Raw genomic sequence first — 19,714 nt, 5'->3', positions numbered from 1 at the left:
TCACCCACCCTGAGGGGCTGAGCCTTGGGCACCATCACCTGTCCCGCAAGGAACAGCGTGGCCCACCTGACGTGAATGCTTCATGCTCTCTTACTGTGGCTTTTGTCTTCTACGATTAGTTACCGTTCAGGCCTCTGCAGAAGCCAGGACCCCAGACCATTTAACCTCCTGTGGCCTTCACATTACTCCCTGCAGTCTTGTTAATGGCTGACTACAGCTCGACAACATCACAGACAGGTCTGGAATTACAACAGAACCAAGGGGACTTGGCACCCCATGACAAATCACAGCCCTTCCAGAAGAAGGCCCCACTACTACTGTCAAATAAATGGTTGTTGGGAACACCCCAAGACACATCTGGCACCTCCGAAAGTCAATGTATGATTGGAAATTGGTCTGCAGAGAGGGTGAAACACACCACTTTGAGCAATTAAACCTACTGTCAAGACCACTGCTTTCAGAGCCGGCCCCGAGGCAGCCTGCTTTTGCTGAGCAAATGAAGAACTATTTACACAAAGATTGGTTCCTTCCTGAACCTAAACCTGAAGAAAGTATATAAATGACCACTGTAAAACAGAGTTTTCCGATCTGCAGCCTAAATATGTGAAGAGTTCAATCGACACACATAGTTTAATAGGAGACAGTGACTCTATTCATTGACACCTACCCACAGTGACACTTCGACCCGGCTCCACTCCTCTAAAGTCAAGTCCCAGCAGGTTGCTGTCACAGCTCAATATAGACACATGACAACACATCAACTCTTCAATAGGACACCCTTTCATATCCTCTCTGCCTCATATGTGTCCAAAGGTCTCCTTATAATGTCCGTCTCCCTCCTGCCGTGAGGACCGGGAAGATGACAGATTCTCTGTCCCGCCTAACCCATACTTCCAATGGACTCTTTCAAATTCCCTCTCGGAGACTTAGTGGACTAATTGTTTTGAAGGGGCCACTGCCAGACAAACTCAACATCTTTCATATTAATAGTGTATAAAGGAAACAGTTTCTTATCTTCGAAAAAAAAAAAATCGTTTTGAAAGTGGATAGACCTGAGGGGGCCTGTGACACTTAAGAAAACTTGTCCATCTAAAAAGACCAATCTGTCCATCTAAAAGACCATTAAAACACAACGCCTCCAGAGCACATATCAAGACAGCGGATCACTGAACGTACTGGCAACTGTTAAAGAGTGATAGTCCATCATCAATCAACTATGAGAAAGCTTATAAAATGGAACCCTGTCCGTATCCAGTGCATCACTTCTCATCAAAGCAAGGGCGCCATTTGGGACAGACAACATTGTCACTGAGTCACTGGCATGTGAAGAGATGTTCCCCACTGACATTGGGTAAAATATTGGGTCTGAGTTAATCAATGTGTCAGATCAGTGCTGCTCCACATAAACTAGCACGGCATCCAGATTAATTGGGGCTTAGTGACTAAAGGGTTTTCTTGAAGGACCTCGAGTAAGGAAACCCCCAAATGATTTCTCATAGGATAACGGACCAAGTCACAAGCCCCACTGTCACACATAGAACATCTCCGTCCCTTTATTTTATTTTTACATCTGAAACAACCCCCTAACCATCTATCCTTTCTATACAGCTGACCTCACAACATATAGCTGACCTCATAACAGATAGAGACAAGTTAAAGGATTTGTTTTGTTTAAACAGACACACTGAAAGGGGAGATCTAGGGGTTTTGCAGCTATTGAAACAAGTAATGACACACTGAAGCTACAGTACCGTGATGGAATAGGATTATTTTTTAAGTTAAGTAGGCTATAAGACAGTGGACATCGAATCTCTAAGCTGTTCTATCTATGTCAGTGTGAAACCCGTAGATATTCCCACTGGGAGATTCTCTTCCTCTCTCGCATAAGTGCGTGTGTGCACGCACGCGCGTGTGTGACCGACCAGCTTTGGAGGTTCACCTCTCTCTGGTAATAGTAACTCTGCAAAGACCCCAGGCTGACAAAGGCGCGTGGCACTTTCGAAACACTAAGCCGGAGCCAGCCAGCTGCGGCTCGCGAGTTGCATTTGTCTGGAAGTCACATTTCTCCGGGGAGATGCATTTAAAGCATCCATAAACTATCTTTTAGTTAGAAGCAAATATTTTCCTGACAGCGGCTTGTTTAATTAATTGGGCACCTACGAGACATGCAAGAGCTGTTATCTAAAATCAATCACGCACGCACTGTTGTCACACAGCATAAACTTAATTGAACCATCCCTAAAATTTAACTGATAAGCCAAAAATGAATTTGACCAAGATAATGGTGGTTTTTCATTAAATATAAATACATAATTTGTAGCGCTTTAAAAGCAGTATCACATGCTATATGACTGTATAAACTGATTGCTTTCTAGCGCTAGAATGCTTCAATAATTCACATTTTGCACTTCATCAAACATAAACACGGGTTCCACAATCTTTAATCGCTAGCATTCCGTTACACACTTGACAACAACACAAAGGAAGGATGAAACACCCAGTCTACTCACCTGCAAGAAACCGTGAGCTCAACTTTGGTGGCGGGAATGCTAGCTGTGAACGGGTCGAAGTCTCCAATACATGCCATATTCATAAAACTACTCATCGTCCAAATCTCCAATTAAACGGTTCTTCTTCGGTGGCGTAAATGAAAGAACTAACCGTTAAAAACGGTGTTTAGGGTCGCGGTTGTATGAGACTATAAGAGGAGCGTCGCGCCTCACAATAGCCCAGCGTCAGTGTGACAGTTGAAAGATTAACCTCCTGCTAGTATGCAGAGCCAAGTGTGAGGTAGAAGCCTACCATAACCGTTGAAGTGCATGGGTCAGGAAACCAGCGAGGAGTGAAGCCCTAGGCTTGCAGATCTCAGTAAAATACACAATTAAATAAGATAACGCAAATATCCTAGGTAAATTCTGTGCAAATGGCCACCTTAGCAAGTCTAAACAAATTAGTGGATTTGTTGTCCAATCATTGTAGCCTGATGTATCTGCTTTGGATATATTTTCTGTAAGATAAGACAACCCAAATAAAAAAGCGGCGAAACACATTTCAATGATAAAACAGGAGCATCATAAGCCAGCTGGTTTTCACTGCCACATGCAGTTAGGACATATAAGAGACATATAAAACAAAATACGATATCCTGTTAGACATTAGGGTGTCCTTTGTCAACCTCGATTCGTCTCAAAATAGGCTTTGTGAGGTTGAATTTATCCTATTGCGTTACAGCATGCAAACAGTTATCTGCTCTTGGGGTTTGACAGCGATGAAAGTGATGCAGACAGCCGCACCAAAACCATGTGAGAAAATACCACCTGAGCAAATCACTCAGTTATGAAGTGACTGATTGATTTCTAGCCCAGTGAGCTAAAATAAGAACACCTGCGTGAAATGACTTAATAGTTTTTGCCAGAATGTTCGTTTTAGTCAATGTGTCTAAAAGCTGATTGCCAAAACGTGTTATAGGCCTAACAGGCCTCGTTTAAAACCTACCGGGTACAGGGACTAAGAAACAGGGTAGTGCTTCGTTTGTATATCTGGAGGTCCGGGTACTCATTGGAGCGCGCGCGAGAGAAGGATCTGGTGGGAATAGAGGTACCGGGACTGGCTGAGCGATGGGGCAGTTGGAGGGGGGGTTGAGCATGTATGTTGCTCCGGCAGCTTCAATCAGTAAATGGAGCAATCAACACGAATGCAGCACAACCGCAGCGCAATAGCAGACAATAAAAGGCTAAAAACCTCCCAATTCAGCACCACATAACAGTGGACAGCGATCAGGTGCATCCACATTCAAACTGCAAGACTGCCTTTGGACAGAAAAGCTAACTCAAGACTGTGACTTCAGTACACCTGTATTGAACTTTTTTTTAATGTAAATGCCCGATTTGATCAAATAGGACATATGGAGTAGATGGAGTCCCTGTTGCAGTGTTACATTTGGAACAGGATCCGGCACCGCTCAGATTTTGCTCAGTTTGTTCCGGCACCTATTTTCCACGGATCCGGTGTCTGTCGCCCGTTATTCGTCTTTTTCCTTCACTGTGGTGCGATTTCCCGATTCTTGCCGCCCGTTGCTGGAGCCTCGGCGCCGTCTGACAAGATTGTGATACTTGCACTGTTTTGCATTCTTATCTGCATTTAGCAAAGTGAATTCCTACCATAGTGCTTAGCTACGCTAAGAAATCAGTTTTTTTTTACAAGCATATAGTTACTTTAAACAGATCATTACGAAAAAAACATTTGTAACAATTAGTAAAACATTGCATATTGATACAAATAATCCTACATTTAAAAGAAAATATATTAAAGTATATAATTACATTGAATATTTTTTTTTAAAGAGGTTAAATGGTCAACAACGCATAGTAGCCTACCAATGTGTTCTATTTGATAGGACCATCTACAGAAAAAAATTAAATGAAACATGAAATCATCACGAGAATCCCCACAGCTATTAAATAATTTACAATACAATTTCATGTGTTCTATTGCAAAGGGCTAAAAACGAAGACACGGTAATGTCAATTCAGCGACCCAAGTTTCATATCATAAATTCTGTTTGCTACAAACATTTCCCAAAAAATTTGGGATGGATTTCCTAGACGTATACCTCTGTGCAAAAAGATTTCTTCATTCAGTTATTTTTATGCCAAATTTTTATTCTAACCTAGTTTAGGTTTTCAATTATTACATCAATATTTAGAAAACAGTCTTATATTTAGTTAGGAGTACCAAGATTAGTTATAAGAGATGGGATACACCTGTCTGTTTTCCAATAACGTATTGTAAGCAACAAGGTCATTAGAAGGGGCCATCAGATTATGTCACCAAGGGTGCCTAGAGAGACATCTATTGTGGAAACCAAATTTCACACTATTCCCTAGTACAATCATTTCCACAGGGCCCTTTTCAGATGTAGTGCCCTTTATTGTGGATAGGATGTCGTTTGGGACATATCCTCAAGGCGGTCTTGCCTCTTGTACTACCATGTGTTGTGACCCAGTATTCAGCTATCCATTCACAAGCCTTATTTAATAACGGATTACACCACTGCCATCCAGTGGACGGACTTGGTAACTTTTTAGAACATGCCTATTTGCCCAACTTCCCGTTTGCTATTGAGTGAGCGCAACTGTTAATGTGGGTGAACACTCCAAGGACAAAAACCTTGCTTTTCCCTATCTGGTCAGGTGATTATAGCTGTACTATAGTAGGCTCATCACTCAGGGCTGTTCCCTGACACGCAATAACCTCGGGTTCTTCAAAGCACCCCCCCTCTTCAACCGGAACAGACCCAGGTGACCACACACACACGAGGCAGCGGTAGGTTTTTGACAGATGACATTTATTTCACAAGGCATCTGAGATTAGAACTGGTACAGTACAGAATCAGCCATTTACAGGACTGCCGTCGACAGACAAACTTCAGAGGATGATCCAAGACAGGTTTGCGTACGTACAATTCCTTTCAGCAGAACAAGGTAATCATCCCAGGGCTGTCTCTGAAATTACACCATATTCCCTATATAGTGCCCGACCTTTTGACCCCGGTCCATAGAGCACTATATTGACGACTGGTGTCATTCCAGATGGAAACATAGCATGTTCCGGGAGAAGAGACTCTGAAATCATTGAGTGCTGTTACACCAGTGCCTGGTCCTTACTTCACCTGTGAATGTTGGTGATGGACAAAACTAATATTCAGTTGATTCTTTACACAATATTGTTTACAATTGCACATACATGTACGTGTCCTGCCAAGCATAAACATTCAATAGTCCCAGGAGACAGCAGATCCCATGAAGCAATTGACAGTTAGTTCAGCTCACAACAATCGCAAGTTCGGTCGTGGAAATGTACAGGGAGACTTTCACACGGGTGGGAACACTACACACCAAGTCTTCCAAGATCTGGGACAGGCTTACAGTACAGGCACAGGGAAAAAGGCTGCTCTCCACACACTTTACACTATTATATACAGTAAGTAACTATGGTCACCAGGCGGACCTCACCTGGAATCCAAAACAAAAGCCCTCTATGGATCAAAGGTTAGCAAGCCGTTTAGCAGCAGGGGCAAAAGGCTACTTCATAACTTATCAAAGAGAGTAAGAGGACAGTCCTATATGGCTACATACACTGAAATGACAAGTACTGACAGAGTTATTGTAAAAACGGAAACAGCAGAGAGGCGGTTACAAGAGTATGGCTGCTTTGTTCCTCCAGTTCACAGGGAAAGTACTAGACAATTTGGTCGCAGACGGAAAGCAGGCGCTGAATTAGAAACAATAGAACATAAAATGCAAGTGACTCATTAAGGGGGCGCGGTGATATCTAAGTTCACGTTAAGCCACACTGATGTGAGGTTAGGGACCGTGGTTCTGCTCACAATCCTGAAGGTCTGCCGTGCCACGGTAGAACCAGTTCCGGGTCGTGTAGCCCGCTACAGAGCCCAGGAACCCACCCCAGTATCTGTACCTTCCTCTCATAACCAGACCACTCTTCATCAATAACAGCCCTAGGCCGGACTAACAGGTAACATCTGATACTGTGCATGTGTGTGTGTGTGTGTGTTAATAAGACTTGTGGGTTCACTCAATACTTATATAACTAATATTAGCGGACACATAAAGATGTCTACCAAGCAAAAATAGTGTTGATTCTGCACAAGAAAGTGCTACAGCCACGTAGGTTGGACTGTAGATATATTTCCCAAAGGAGGCATTTTCAAAGAATATTATCTCCCTCACTCTGGAGAAAGACTAAAGCTAGTTCTGCTGAGATCAGGTTCCATTATTGTGAGCTAGCTCAGCTGTCTTAATGACAGTTTGTGGGGGGCAAGGTTGGGGTAGTGGTTTCCATAGATCCTAAGGTTAGGGGTGGGGTCAAAGTGCTAGTCGGCATTGTCCATGTTAGAGTCCCAACCACGTTCAGGTACTGGTTGCCTCATCTGCTGCGTCCGCCATCGGATCCAAGGTGCTGTCCAGTCCACCACGCGCACGCCAGATCTTCACTGTCCGGTCACTATCATCGTGGAGACAAAAAAACGTGTTACTGCGATGGCTGTATCCAGGCTACTTTGTGTGTGTGTGTGGTACTCACTCAGATGCTGTGAACAGGTGGCTGCTGTTGGTGGAGATGCCGTTGATGGGGCTCTCGTGACCCTTGAGCTCACCCAGGGCCCCCAGGGTGTCGGTGCGCCACAGCTTGAGCACCCCTCCTCTGCAGCCACTCAGCAGGGCCGGGGAGCCAGGAACCACCCCCAGGGCACACACCCAGTCGCGGTGGGCATTGGGCACTTGCTGATGGGACACACAACACAATGCATAGCCTCTTTTTTTCCAGCCAATCTCATTCAAAGGTTTATAAGAATAAAAAAAATAAAAAAAACTAAGTGCCCCTCCCACTTCCAGTAGCACCTCCCCTAAAGCCTGATTGGATGAAATGGTCAGTGACAGTTGTCTCCCCCGTCTTGTTACCTGCAGCAGGTCTTTGCGGGCCAGGTCCCACTTCTTAATGCCGTTGTCCCTGGAGCCGCTGAAGAGGACGTCTCCCTGCACCACCAGGGACTCAATGCCATCGTAGTGGGGAGGCTCGAAGTTGTGTGTGGGGCCGATAGCACCAAGGGCCCCCTCTGTCACGTCAAACATCTGGGACAGACAGCCCATTGACAATACTAGTTAACGCACGGCTGAGCATCAGCTAGGCTAATTCATGGCAGAGTATCAGCTAGGCTAAATCACGGCTGAGCAACAGCTAGGCTAATTCACGGCTGAGTATCAGCTAGGCTAATTCACGGCAGAGCATCAGCTAGGCTAATTCACGGCTGAGCATCAGCTCCAGTGCAGTTAATTACCATTGCACAGGAGACTAATGCAAAAACTGGCCTGATTTACAGTTGTGCTCATAAATTTGCATACCCTGGCAGAAGTAGTTACATTTTGGCATTGGTTTTGAAAATATGACAGATCGTGTCTTTTATTTAAGGATAGTGATCATATGAAGCCATTTATTATCACATAGTTGTTTGGTTCCTTTTTAAATCATAATGATAACAGAAATAACCCAAATAGCCCTGATCAAAAGTTGACATACCCTTGAATGTTTGGCCTTGTTACAGACACACAAGGTGACACACACAGGTGAAAATTTCAATTAAAGGTGAATTTCCCACACCTGTGGCTTTTTAAATTGCAATTAATGTCTGTATATAAATAGTCAATGAGTTTGTTAGCTCTTAGTGGATGCACTGAGAAGGCTAGATACTGAGCCATGGGGAGCAGAAAAGAACTGTCAAAAGACCTGCGTAACAAGGTAAGTAAAAAGGATATAAAAAGATATCCAAAGCCTTGCAAATGCCAGTCCCTTATTAAGAAGTGGAAAATTCAGGGATGTGTGAGCCCTAAAGGCATGGGGAATCTTGTGATAATTGCACAAGCATGTTCAGAAAATACTGGCAGACAATTTGCATTCTTCAGCACAAAAGCGGCGCATGGGACACTCTTGGACTCTTGGACTCCAGCACGACAATGACCCTAAGCACAAGGTCAAGTTGACCCTCCAGTGGTTACAGCAGAAAAAGGTGGAGGTTCTGGAGTGGCCATCACAGTCTCCTGACCTTAATATCATCAAACCACTCTGGGGAGATCTCAAACATATATGTTTCATGCAAGACAACCAAATAATTTGCATGACCTGGAGGCATTTTGCCAAGACGAATGGGCAGCTATACCACCTGCAAGAATTCAGGGCCTCATAGACAACTATTATAAAAGACCACACACTGTCATTGACGCTAAAGGGGGCAATACACAGTATTAAGAACTAAGGGTATGCAGACTTTTGAACAGGGGTCAGTTAATATTTTTCTTTGTTGCCATGTTTTGTTTTATGATTGTAACATTCTGTTATGACCAACCGTTGATTGTGAATCTCATAAAAAATACAATACATTTGTTTTGCCTGCTCACTCATGTTTTCATTACAAATGGTACATATATTAACAATTCTCAAATGGTATGCAAACTTTTGAGCACAACTGGATATGCAGACATGAGACGGCATGTAGAAGAAACGTCTCAGAACGAAACGTTAACACCATAAATAAACAACACACACCTTGATGTAATGGTCCTTGGATCCACTGATGACCAGATCCTGACCGTTCCCACTCTGGTCCACGGTCAGACACATCACTGGACCCAGGTGACCAGTCAGCTTCCCTGTGGACACAAACCTGAAGGAGAGACAGAGGAAAGAGAAGAAGAAAGAAAAGGTTTTATTGTTTTCCCAAGGAATTCAGCAATACTGCATGAAATGGTGTGGTATATATAGTGTATATAAAAGGGTGCGGTATATACGGTACATATAAAAGGGTGCGGTATCTTCGGTACATATAAAAGGGTGCGGTATATACGGTATATATAAAAGGGTGCGGTATATACGGTACATATAAAAGGGTGCGGTATATACGGTACATATAAAAGGGTGCGGTATATACGGTACATATAAAAGGGTGCGGTATATACGGTATATATAAAAGGGTGCGGTATATACGGTATATATAAAAGGGTGCGGTATATACAGTATACATAAAAGGATACGGTATATATAAAAGGGTGCGGTATATTCAGTACATATAAATGGGTGCAGTATATACGGTATATATAAAAGGGTGTGGTATATATAGCATATATAAAAGGGTGCGGTATATACGGTGCATATAAAAGGGTGCGGTATATATAAAAGGGTGCGGTATATATAAAAGGGTGCAGTATATACGGTATATATAAGGGTGTGGTATATTCGGTACATATGAAAGGGTGCGGTATATACGGTATATATAAAAGGGTGCAGTATATTCTGTACATGTAAAAGGGTGCGGTATATACAGTATATACAAAAGGGTGCGGTATATACAGTATATATAATAAGGGTTTGGTATATACAGTATATATAAAAGGATACGGTATATATAAAAGGGTACTGTATATTCAGTACATATAAAAGGGTGCGGTATATACGGTATATATAAAAGGGTACGATATATATAGCATATTTAAAAGGGTGTGGTATATACGGTACATATAAAAGGGTGCGGTATATACAGTATATATAAAAGGTGTGGTATATATATGTAAAAGAGTCTGGAATACATAAACCACACCCTTTTATGCATAGCTTAGCCAGACAACAGAGAAACTCAGTAACAGATCAACCAGGAAATAGACAAGCTCTTTAATAGATCAGGCAAGAAACAGACAACCTCTATAACCGATCAGCCATGAAAATGCACACCTTCTGAGGTCCCAGACTCTGACCGAGTTGCCAGCCGCAGCATACAGGACAGAGCCGCTGGGGTTGAGGGCGATCTGGTTGATCTGGTTCTCTCCTGCCGGGATGGTGACGGTCCGGTTGGTGCTGGACACACACGCGTCGCCTGGGGTCACCTGACCAGAAGACCTGGAGAAGACATGCGATTTGGTTATTCCATTCAAATTTACGGCGACCATGTGGAAGTTAGCTGAATAACAGCCTCCAAAATAATTCTGGTAAGGAAATGTTGGGCTACACTGCATATTCCACCATTACTGCAAAAATATTAGATTATTGTACATAAGTAACAGTCCTATTAAATGTAGTAGTTGTACAATGCAAACATTCCACATTATGGCCCCTTTAAGCATATAATGGTGACATAAGACATGTCATGTTGTGTAGTCAACCCCCCCCCCCCCCTCCCCAAAACAACTGCTTCCGCGTTACCACGGTTGCGGCGTCGGCACTCACGTGAGGGTGCGAATGCACTTGGCGGAGTCTCGGATGTCCCAGACCTTGATATAGGAGGTAGAGACGGTGAAGACCAGGCTGGAGCTGTAGCGCACCGACACCACATTGTTGGGGTGGCCTGCCAGGGACATGATCTCCTGGCCCGTCACCAGGTTCCACACCTTACACGTGCGGTCTGGAGGCGACAGGAGGACACTCACCAAACCACTCAAATCCCCTCACTTCTGTCTCAGTGTCCCATTCAGCGCAATTACTTCCTGTGTCACATGACGTCAACACACTGTCACAGCACTGCGTGACAAGCCCACAACAACTGGGGTGCTTCACCAGTGATGTGCCCCGATATCAAATAACAAGCGATTACCTCGGACTCGGATGACCGATATGAGCGAGTTAGAGAGGAAGACGAAAGAGTCTGACCTTTGGAGCCAGTGAAGAGGAGGTCATCGGTCGAGTCGACACACAGCACGGCTTTAGTGTGACCCTCAGCCACGTGGACACACTGCAGTGTGGCTGACCGACTGCCCTTAGAGGAAGGCACTGGGTTGATCACCCCTCTGGAGACAAGGAAACCACACACACACACACACACACACACACACACACACACGTTTGTATGGCCATCCTCATGGGGACCAGAAAATAGAAATTGCATGCTCCCTTGCCCTAACCCTCACCTAACCCTAACCTTAACCTCAATAAAGTAACATTTATACCTAAACTTTACCTAGATATAATGCCTAACCTTAACCCTAAACTAAAACAACAACGCCTGGACCTTAAAGAAACCCCAATTCTAACCCTAAACTTAAACAACAATGCCTGGACCTTAAAGAAACCCCAATTCTAACTCTAAAATTAATTGTTTGACCCTAAACCCTGAGCAGGAAATCTACTTTAGCCTCATGGGGACCGGCAAAAGGTCCCAATGAGTCCAATTCTTTCTGGTTTTACTATACTCATGGGGACATTTGGTCCCCATGAGTATAGTTAGACCTAAAACACACACACACACCCACACACACACTGACATGTCAACAGCCGAGTCAGAGAAAATGGTAACAGGATCCCACCTATTCATGCTTTTTTTTGCAAATCATATACTGGGCTGCGATAAGATAGCGACCCCTACCCACAGCACTGGCACCAACCAAAAGCACAAGACAGTAGGTAGACATGCATACACAACTCACGAGCCCACGGCCAGTTAGAAACATGTTACTGCCTGGAAAACACAGACAGAACGGGTGCCCACAGCTACATGGACAGGCTGAGTAGAACTGAAGTGAAAACTGAAAGGGACCGAACAAAGGCACAGAGAGAGGGGTCCTTTAAAACCTGGAGGAGGAGCCACACATTTAGGATGTTCTGGGTCAGTGTGATGCTCTGCCTCAGAAGAAGGAGCAGATGTCGAGACAGATCCAAGAGATGTTCTACAGAGACTTTCTTAACAAAGTTAAAAATAATATACTTGAAACCAAAAAAGCAAAAAATGAATAGTCGTAATATTAAAGGGTGCTTTTTAATTTCTCACGTGTTTGTGGTTGAAGAACAATGATACCAAGGATAGGATAGGGGAATTTTGTGGGCAATATTGTAATTTGGAATCTTACTAGAGACGATGTGAGAGCGACCAAACTCCTGATTTGAACTGGTGAGACAGAATCCTATCACAAGAGCCCTCCCAATATCTGTGGCATGCCCAGAACACAAGTAATCATCATTTCCTTCCAGGGTCACCTTTCTCAAATGATTAAGCATACAGATATATTGGGTGTTTTGTAAAATTCAGGCTGGGTGTTTTGTAAAAGCACTTTGTGACAACAGCTGATACATATAAATACATTTGATTGATTGATATACTGTAACCATAACTTTATTATATAAGTTATGCTCATTACTTACACCTGCTGCTAATGAATAAACAATATGCTTATTAAAAATATTTACTATACTAATGTTTTCGTCTTACTTATCCTGACGTTTGTCCCCTATCTCCAGACACCCTGTCAGGCGTACAAACACGTTGCCTTGGCTACGAAGACGGGTGTAGGGAGAGGAGGTTGGAGGCAAGGAGCTGTCTGACCTCCTGGTGTCACAGCTGGAACAGTGGACAGGGCCGCTCAATCTGGCTGTCTGGCTGGGTTCACGTACATATGTAGAGAGGACAGGTCAGTCGCTGCCGTACTGACAACAGCAGAAAGTGCATTCATGCACCCCAACGGCCGTGTCTGAAATACAGACCAGCTAAAGAAAAATGAACAGCGTTCAGGGTTTGAAACGCTCCGCCCATGTTCTGTCAGCCGACGCTCCCTGGGGAACAAGGCCCTGCACTGCTTTCTGAGATTCAGCACCGGCCTTTTCACATTTCATCCAAGAACACTGTGCATGTCCATCACAGGTCGTGGGAACTAGTGGGGAAAGGACGTTTCTTTACGCGGGGATTGAATTAATGAGAAAAATAGCTTTCAGCGCCCTCCCCATGATTAACTTCTCATGTTACAATCAGTCAAAGGGTCCGCGAGAAACAGTTGGTTAGCGCAGCAATAGCAATATCTAGGGGTTTATATATCGAAGCCAAATTTGCATCAAAGGGTTTAAAGATGTTAAAAAGGCCAAGTTGAGCACTGATCCCCCTCTGAAATAAAACAGAGACTGAGGAATCACTTTAAGAAAGTCTCATTCAAGAGGGATTTAGGAAAATTTTGCTTTATTCAGTGTAGAACTTGGCAAGGTAAGATATCACACCAGGCAAAGGCCATTGCTGATTAAGATAATGCCACATGCTTCCTGAGACGGGAATCAGAAAGGGGAAATGCCATGGCCATTTTGGAAACAGAAGTGCTTTTGGCCTGGGCCACCCGAGCATGGCTAGTCTCTTACTGTTTGATCTCCTTGACCTTAGACGGCGCTTGCGACTTGTCATAGGTCTTCCTGCGAGAGAGCGGCGAGGGTTCTGGAATTCTCTTTTCCACCCCTTGCGGGGAGCCCAGTCTGGAGCCGGAGCTAACATTCAGTTTGGTTGTCATTAGCGACACATAACACAACGAGGACACAAGACAAAACATGTGGGAAAAGGACAACAAAGTGAGGAAAATAATAAATGAAGCAATATGGAGCGGCGACCATGCAGTGAACACACACATCACACTGTTACCTGACATCCAGGCCCAATATGGAGCGCCTCCGCCACCAAGAACTTGTGTTTTGTAGGGGATCATTTTGTGAGGGTTTCTTTTATGAGAACACTATTGTTTTACAAGCTTTTGGTCGACGCCGTCACCCTAAGTCACGGTAAAGTTGGTTCTCAGCGGTCCGCACAGTCCGTAAGAAGAACTGGTTTCCCAAAATGCTGTGCATGAACTGGTTAGGACAGAATTACTGTCTGTTGAAGGCACTGTACTCATGTACAGTAATTGTGAAGAGTCAGCTAATACATCCTAATGAGAGAAAATGACATCTGTTCGACCCCAGTGCGCATGCCTCAGCGTACGTGTTACATTCAAATTTCAATATCCAGGAATTTAGCTGATGCACTTTTAAATGTATGCAGTGTATTTTTTAGGTACAGTGGATGAATGAGGTAACTGGAAGTTTCAGATGATTAGGTGGCCATGTTGATATGGCCAGATTGGAAATGTAGCCATGACACTAGGTTCATGAGTGTTTACTAACCACAGTGTCAGGACATCCAGTTAATGTCCTATCCACATGGCCATGTCTCCTTCACTGCCCTGGGGCACTGGGCACTTTATATTAATACCAGAGGGAAGTGCCCTCTACTGGGCTTCAACACTACTCCCAGCAGCATTTGGCCTCCCACCCAGTGACCAGCCAGGCCCACACTGTGTTTGTGACAGTGGCAAGGAGTTAAGCGTCATACACTTGACAGATAACTTCTTAGTGCAAATGAAGGAATATACTACAATTGGTACATTCTGGTTTCTTTTGGATAGGAGGCTATAAGTTGAATAGGGGGGTTTCAGTCATGTCAGGCACAGCAAGTCAGGCAAAGTGAAAATAGAATAAGCGGCAGCTAAATAAACATGCAGGAAGCAGTGGGTTAGCTAGCTAGCATGTGCTGGCCTGGACTTACATGCTGCCCAGTTTAGAGGACAGGCCTGGGGAATGAGCCACATAGTCCCTGTCCCGGGCTGGGGGAGGAACAGTCTCCCTGTCCCCGCCCTCTTCTGGTGTTTCAGCCAATGGGACACAGGGGGAGGAGAAATCTCCAGACGTTGTGTCAAGAGCGGAGTCACTATTGGCATATAGAAGCTCCATCTGAGTGGTGGTTCTCCTACGAGCCTGGGTGGAGAAATGTGTAGAAGGAAGACTTTACACAAACATGCACAGACCCGCATGCAAAAACACAGGTCACCACAAACACAACTGAAACATTCTCACACCAACACACTGATATGTGCACATGGATAGTAAGAAATATAAACACATATATAAAACACACACACACACACAAAAAGACTGACAATGGTACCTTGCTCCTTGTTTTGGTCTCTCCACAGAGTTTCATCAGGTCAGATGCCAGTGAGCTGGAACTGCGAGTTGAAAAACAACAGTCACCAGAAATTGGTTACAGTTTTTTCAAATCTTAGTCACTTTGAGCATGTTTAATACTTACTGTCCCTCTGTTGCAGGACTCTGGGCAGATTCGTCACTGCTGCTATCGTCCCCATTCTCTGTGGAATCAAAGGCCCCAAAACATCAGTTAAACTGCACGTCGGAAGCAAACATCCCTTGAAAATGCTTTTCTGTTGTCTGTAACAAAGTTGGGTCTGATAAAAAAATTGTGTAGTTGGCAAATACCTGCACATTATCAAACTGAACATGGTTTAAAAACTTGAACAGTGGGGAGAACAAGTATTTGATACACTGCCGATTTCGCAGGTTTTCCTACTTACAAAGCATGAAGAGCTCTGTAATTTTTAGCATAGGTACACTTCAACTGTGAGAGACAGAAAATCCGGAAAATCACATTGTATGATTTTTAAATAATTAATTTGCATTTTATTGCATGACATAAGAATTTGATCATCTATCAACCAGTAAGAATTCCGGCTCTCACAGACCTGTTAGTTTTTCTTTAAGAAGCCCTCCTGTTCTCCACTCATTACCTGTATTAACTGTACCTGTTTGAACTTGTTACCTGTATAAAAAACACCTGTCCACACACTCAATCAAAGACTCCAACCTCTCCACAATGGCCAAGACCAGAGTGCTGTGTAAGGACATCAGGGATACAATTATAGACCTGCACAAGACTGGGATGAGCTACAGGACCGGTCTAAACCTCCACACGCCGTGTTTGGAGGAAGAAGGATGAGTACAACTCCAAGAACACCATCCCAACCGTAAAGCACGGAGGTGGAAACATAATTCTTTGGGGATGTTTTTCTGCAAAGGGGATAAGGCAAATGCACCGTATTGAGGGGAGGATGGATGGGGCCATGTAGCGCGAGATCTTCCCTCAGTAAGAGCATTGAAGATGGGTCGTCCAGCATGACAACGACCCGAAACACACAGCCAGGGCAACTAAGGAGTGGCTCCGTAAGAAGCATCTCAAGGTCCTGGAGTGGCCTGGCATGTCTCCAGACCTGAACCCAATAGAAAATCTTTGGAGGGAGCTGAAAGTCTGTATTACCCAGCGACAGCCCCGAAACCTGAAGGATCTGGAGGTCTGTATGCAGGAGTGGGCCAAAATCCCTGCTGCAGTGTGTGCAAACCTGGTCAAGAACTACAGGAAACGTATGATCTCTATAATTGCAAACAAAGGTTTCTCTACCAAATATATATAGATTCCGTCACTCACAGTTGAAGAGTACCTATGATAAAAATGACAGACTTCTACATGCTTTGTAAGTGGGAAAGCCTGCAAAATCGGCAGTGTATCAAATACTTGTTCTCCCCATTGTACCAAGGTTAAACTACAACTGGGTTGGTTGAAAACAAATGTTAACAACATGGTGTTTTTATGTTATTAAACACAGTAGATGTTGAAATAACGGACAAGGAAAAGCAGATGAACAAGATGTCAGCGCAGCGCCATGCTGTTCATATCAAACTGCCCCAAAAGACAAGGTCCCCGTTCAGTCACTGAGAGGGAAGAGTTAACAGGAGCCCAGGGCTTGAAAGGGTGAGCGGTCACCGAGTAAAGAGGTGAGGGGTTATGAACAGGAGGGAGAAGGAGGGGGGAACTGAAGACGAGAGGTCAAGAAGGTAGGAACCGTTAGTAAGACTGTCGCTCCCAACGGAGTGGTTTGAGACGAACGTCCTTGTTCCACCTGTGAAGGAGGGGGCCCCTACAGACACGGGGAAACTAGTTAGATTTGCGGGGGATATAATGCCTGGTGGGAGAGGGGCCCCTTTCATTGGACAAGGAGGAGTGGGAGGAGCTGACAGATGGAGTTCTGGAAGACAGCGGCGTTACACCTCATGCACCTGCTCATGTTATGTCGGGTTAGTTTCCACCAGGGGGGGGACCCATGCATTCGCAACATAGAGGTAATGTCTGGTGTCAGCTACTCACCCACTGGGAGGTTACCCAGCTCTGTGTACATTAAGGCACCGTGGGGGGGGGGGGGGACAGGAAAGAAAAGGCAACACACCAATGAAAAACACCTTCATTCACTCACTGTCCCGTAACCAAAAACCCAATTCCAGATGAACATCCAGGTAAGTAACTAGAACCCGAGTGGTACTGCTTCAACAGTCGGGTCATCCTCCTCAACAGATCCCAGTGAATAAACTAAGGTCAAATGGAACCTCTGCGGACCCGCTTCAAATTGTTTGGTGAGTTTTAAAAGGTGGGAATCTATTCAGGAGGCGACAAGCAAGAGCAACTCAACACGCCGGAATCCTCATGCACTAAACCCCAGCCGCCCAGCCCAGGTTCAGGAGGCCCTGCCAACAACTGAAGAGACGATACATTCATGTTTGGCCGGGCTATTTCTTTAACCCGACATGACGAACGGGGCGAGCGAGACGTGGTAGCGTTGTGTGCTTGACTTACGGCCCTCCGGGTGTAAGGGCTGAGAGGGCCGGAGACACTGGGCATCCCGCGTAGCGCGCGTTTGGGGCGGTTACCTTGCAGAGCGTTCCCCAGTAAGGCGTCCAGCTCGGGGTTGAACTCCGCCTTCTCCTTCAGCATGTGGAACAGCAGCTGGTTCTGGGTGGCGCTGGTGATCTCAGTCTGCTTCAGCCGACCCTCCATCACCTTCACCTGGGACTCCTTCTGAGCAGCCTGCAGACCCTGGGGTTAAAGGTCAAAGAGTTAGATAAGAGGAGAGTCATCCAAGATCAGCTGTGCACGTGGGTAATACTGTACACCACACACAAACAACATGACAAAATAAAAGGGTCTGTAGACGGAGATGCGCGATGCGAGTGTGAGATGAAGAACGTGTTGACACAGGGTAGGTCCCCAAAGATGGCCGTTGGTTGAGGCGTGTGAAGGGGTTAAACCGGTGTAAAGCAGGGAAGTAGCTCGACTATGAGTCGCGTGTAAAATTACTCAGGACAGATGCGGTTCGTTATTCAGGAGCGGAACGGAAGAAATGTAAGGAATGAGTGGGCAGGAGAGCATCAGAAACCCGTTGGTTCGGTTCGGTGCCAGGACCACATCCCTGCGGGGGAGGCACATGCCTTGTTTATGGCCATGGACATGAAGTGGTCCAGTAGAAAACGGGCCTCTGTTAGTGTACAGGAACTGATCACCGCGGAAACATCCACCGTGTCCACCTCCTCCTGCAGACGGACAATAACAAGGTGAGGAAAAACGTGACAATAACTAAATCCATCCAGGAAAAGTGCTCCATTTCCTTGGCAAGAATTATAACGCTTGAAATGTGGCCATGTTAGTATGACCCTCAGGGTTTCCGGGGTGATTTCAACCGACTGAGCGACTCACTGACCTTGGCCTCCTCCATTTGCATGATGTTGGCTTGGCAGTCGGCGATGCTGTCGTTGATGTAGTCTATGTTGGCCACCAGCGCGTCGACATCCTCACTGAGGCTGAGCACCGCCTTCTCGACCTCTGGCCCCTCCCCCGCAAGCCTGTCCCTCCTCCTCGTCACCTTGTCCCTGCGCTTGGTCAGCTCCTCGCGTTGCTGAGGACGGGAAGGGAGTGATGGAGGTGGTGTTGGTGTGAGGTTTGCCAAATAAGTTGACATGAACAAAGATACTTAATGAACAGTACTTCCATAACATAACACAGTAGAGGTGTGCATTACACGCTTGTCAACGGCACTGCATGTCTACCTTAAGCAAGCGGTTCATATCGGCCTCCATGTTGGAAATGGTCATCCTCTGCATGATGACATCAGAGATGCGGCGCTCCAGAGACTGCCACTTGACCCTAGCTACTCTGGTGGAGTATATGCCAGTTGAGCGTCTGTAGTAGGACCTGACACACACACACACACACACACACAGTTGAGGCATGGGGTCTGTGCAGTATGGCCATGGAAGTGTCATGCTGTCCCAGAAGAACATAACGACGTCATCAACCTCAATGATTGACACACACACACACACACAGTCCGTATCTAACCTGGTTCCGTTGGGAGCGGTGGATCCAGAGGGATGCAGGCGTCCTGGGGAGGGTCGATGAGATGAGTCCTGGAGGGTCTCTGCTAGATTGACCTTTCTGCCGGTCACCTTACCAGACACAGGCCTGGCCTGCCTCCGTAAGGCAGTTACCTGGAAACACACACCAACAGTCAGGGGCCACCGCCTGGCACTGAGGTTTGTTACTCTCAGTAGTATAGCATGAGTTTAAAGATGCAGACTAGGACTTTAAAAGAACAAACTATGTTCTTAGACCTCCCATTTTGGTCTGTGTAATATGCTGTTTATATGTCCATAGTCTATGACTAGACCCACTTAGCCAGGAAAATTCAAGTTTGAAAGG

General features: G+C 45.2%; 2 protein-coding genes across 8 annotated transcripts in view; both read right to left on the bottom strand.

Annotated features, from left to right (window-relative positions):
• Positions 1 to 2,831, bottom strand: part of LOC105026415 (copine-8) — a 35,121-nt gene extending 32,290 nt beyond the window's left edge. The window contains exon 1 of the mRNA XM_010897865.3: positions 2,511 to 2,831. Coding sequence (XP_010896167.1) covers positions 2,511 to 2,605 — 95 coding nt within the window. The 5' untranslated portion in view covers positions 2,606 to 2,831. The remainder of the gene's footprint in view (positions 1 to 2,510) is intronic.
• Positions 2,832 to 5,326: 2,495 nt separating this feature from the next.
• The window catches only part of kif21a (kinesin family member 21A), a 39,854-nt gene continuing 25,466 nt past the window's right edge, over positions 5,327 to 19,714 (bottom strand). For 2 of the 7 annotated variants that reach the window (XM_010897860.5, XM_020040514.3), the window contains 17 exons: positions 19,355 to 19,503; positions 19,063 to 19,207; positions 18,717 to 18,911; positions 18,448 to 18,549; positions 17,890 to 18,055; positions 17,333 to 17,353; positions 15,428 to 15,485; positions 15,284 to 15,344; positions 14,885 to 15,093; positions 13,672 to 13,794; positions 11,209 to 11,345; positions 10,789 to 10,963; positions 10,297 to 10,461; positions 9,118 to 9,235; positions 7,479 to 7,649; positions 7,102 to 7,301; positions 5,327 to 7,023 (listed from right to left, as the gene is read on the bottom strand). In XM_010897860.5, the coding sequence (XP_010896162.4) occupies positions 6,930 to 7,023; positions 7,102 to 7,301; positions 7,479 to 7,649; positions 9,118 to 9,235; positions 10,297 to 10,461; positions 10,789 to 10,963; positions 11,209 to 11,345; positions 13,672 to 13,794; positions 14,885 to 15,093; positions 15,284 to 15,344; positions 15,428 to 15,485; positions 17,333 to 17,353; positions 17,890 to 18,055; positions 18,448 to 18,549; positions 18,717 to 18,911; positions 19,063 to 19,207; positions 19,355 to 19,503 (2,289 nt within the window). In that variant the 3' untranslated portion in view covers positions 5,327 to 6,929. Of the gene's footprint in view, positions 7,024 to 7,101; positions 7,302 to 7,478; positions 7,650 to 9,117; positions 9,236 to 10,296; positions 10,462 to 10,788; positions 10,964 to 11,208; positions 11,346 to 12,760; positions 12,890 to 13,671; positions 13,795 to 14,884; positions 15,094 to 15,283; positions 15,345 to 15,427; positions 15,486 to 17,332; positions 17,354 to 17,889; positions 18,056 to 18,447; positions 18,550 to 18,716; positions 18,912 to 19,062; positions 19,208 to 19,354; positions 19,504 to 19,714 lie in introns of all 7 variants that reach the window. The other 5 variants (XM_020040515.3, XM_020040517.3, XM_020040513.3 and 2 more) reach the window with 3 other exon arrangements.

Source organism: Esox lucius, chromosome 19 (genome assembly GCF_011004845.1).
Source record: "Esox lucius isolate fEsoLuc1 chromosome 19, fEsoLuc1.pri, whole genome shotgun sequence".
Taxonomy (NCBI): Eukaryota; Metazoa; Chordata; class Actinopteri; order Esociformes; family Esocidae; genus Esox; species Esox lucius.
The sequence above is the reverse complement of the archived record's forward strand: the minus strand, read 5'-3'. Positions and strand labels throughout refer to the sequence as shown.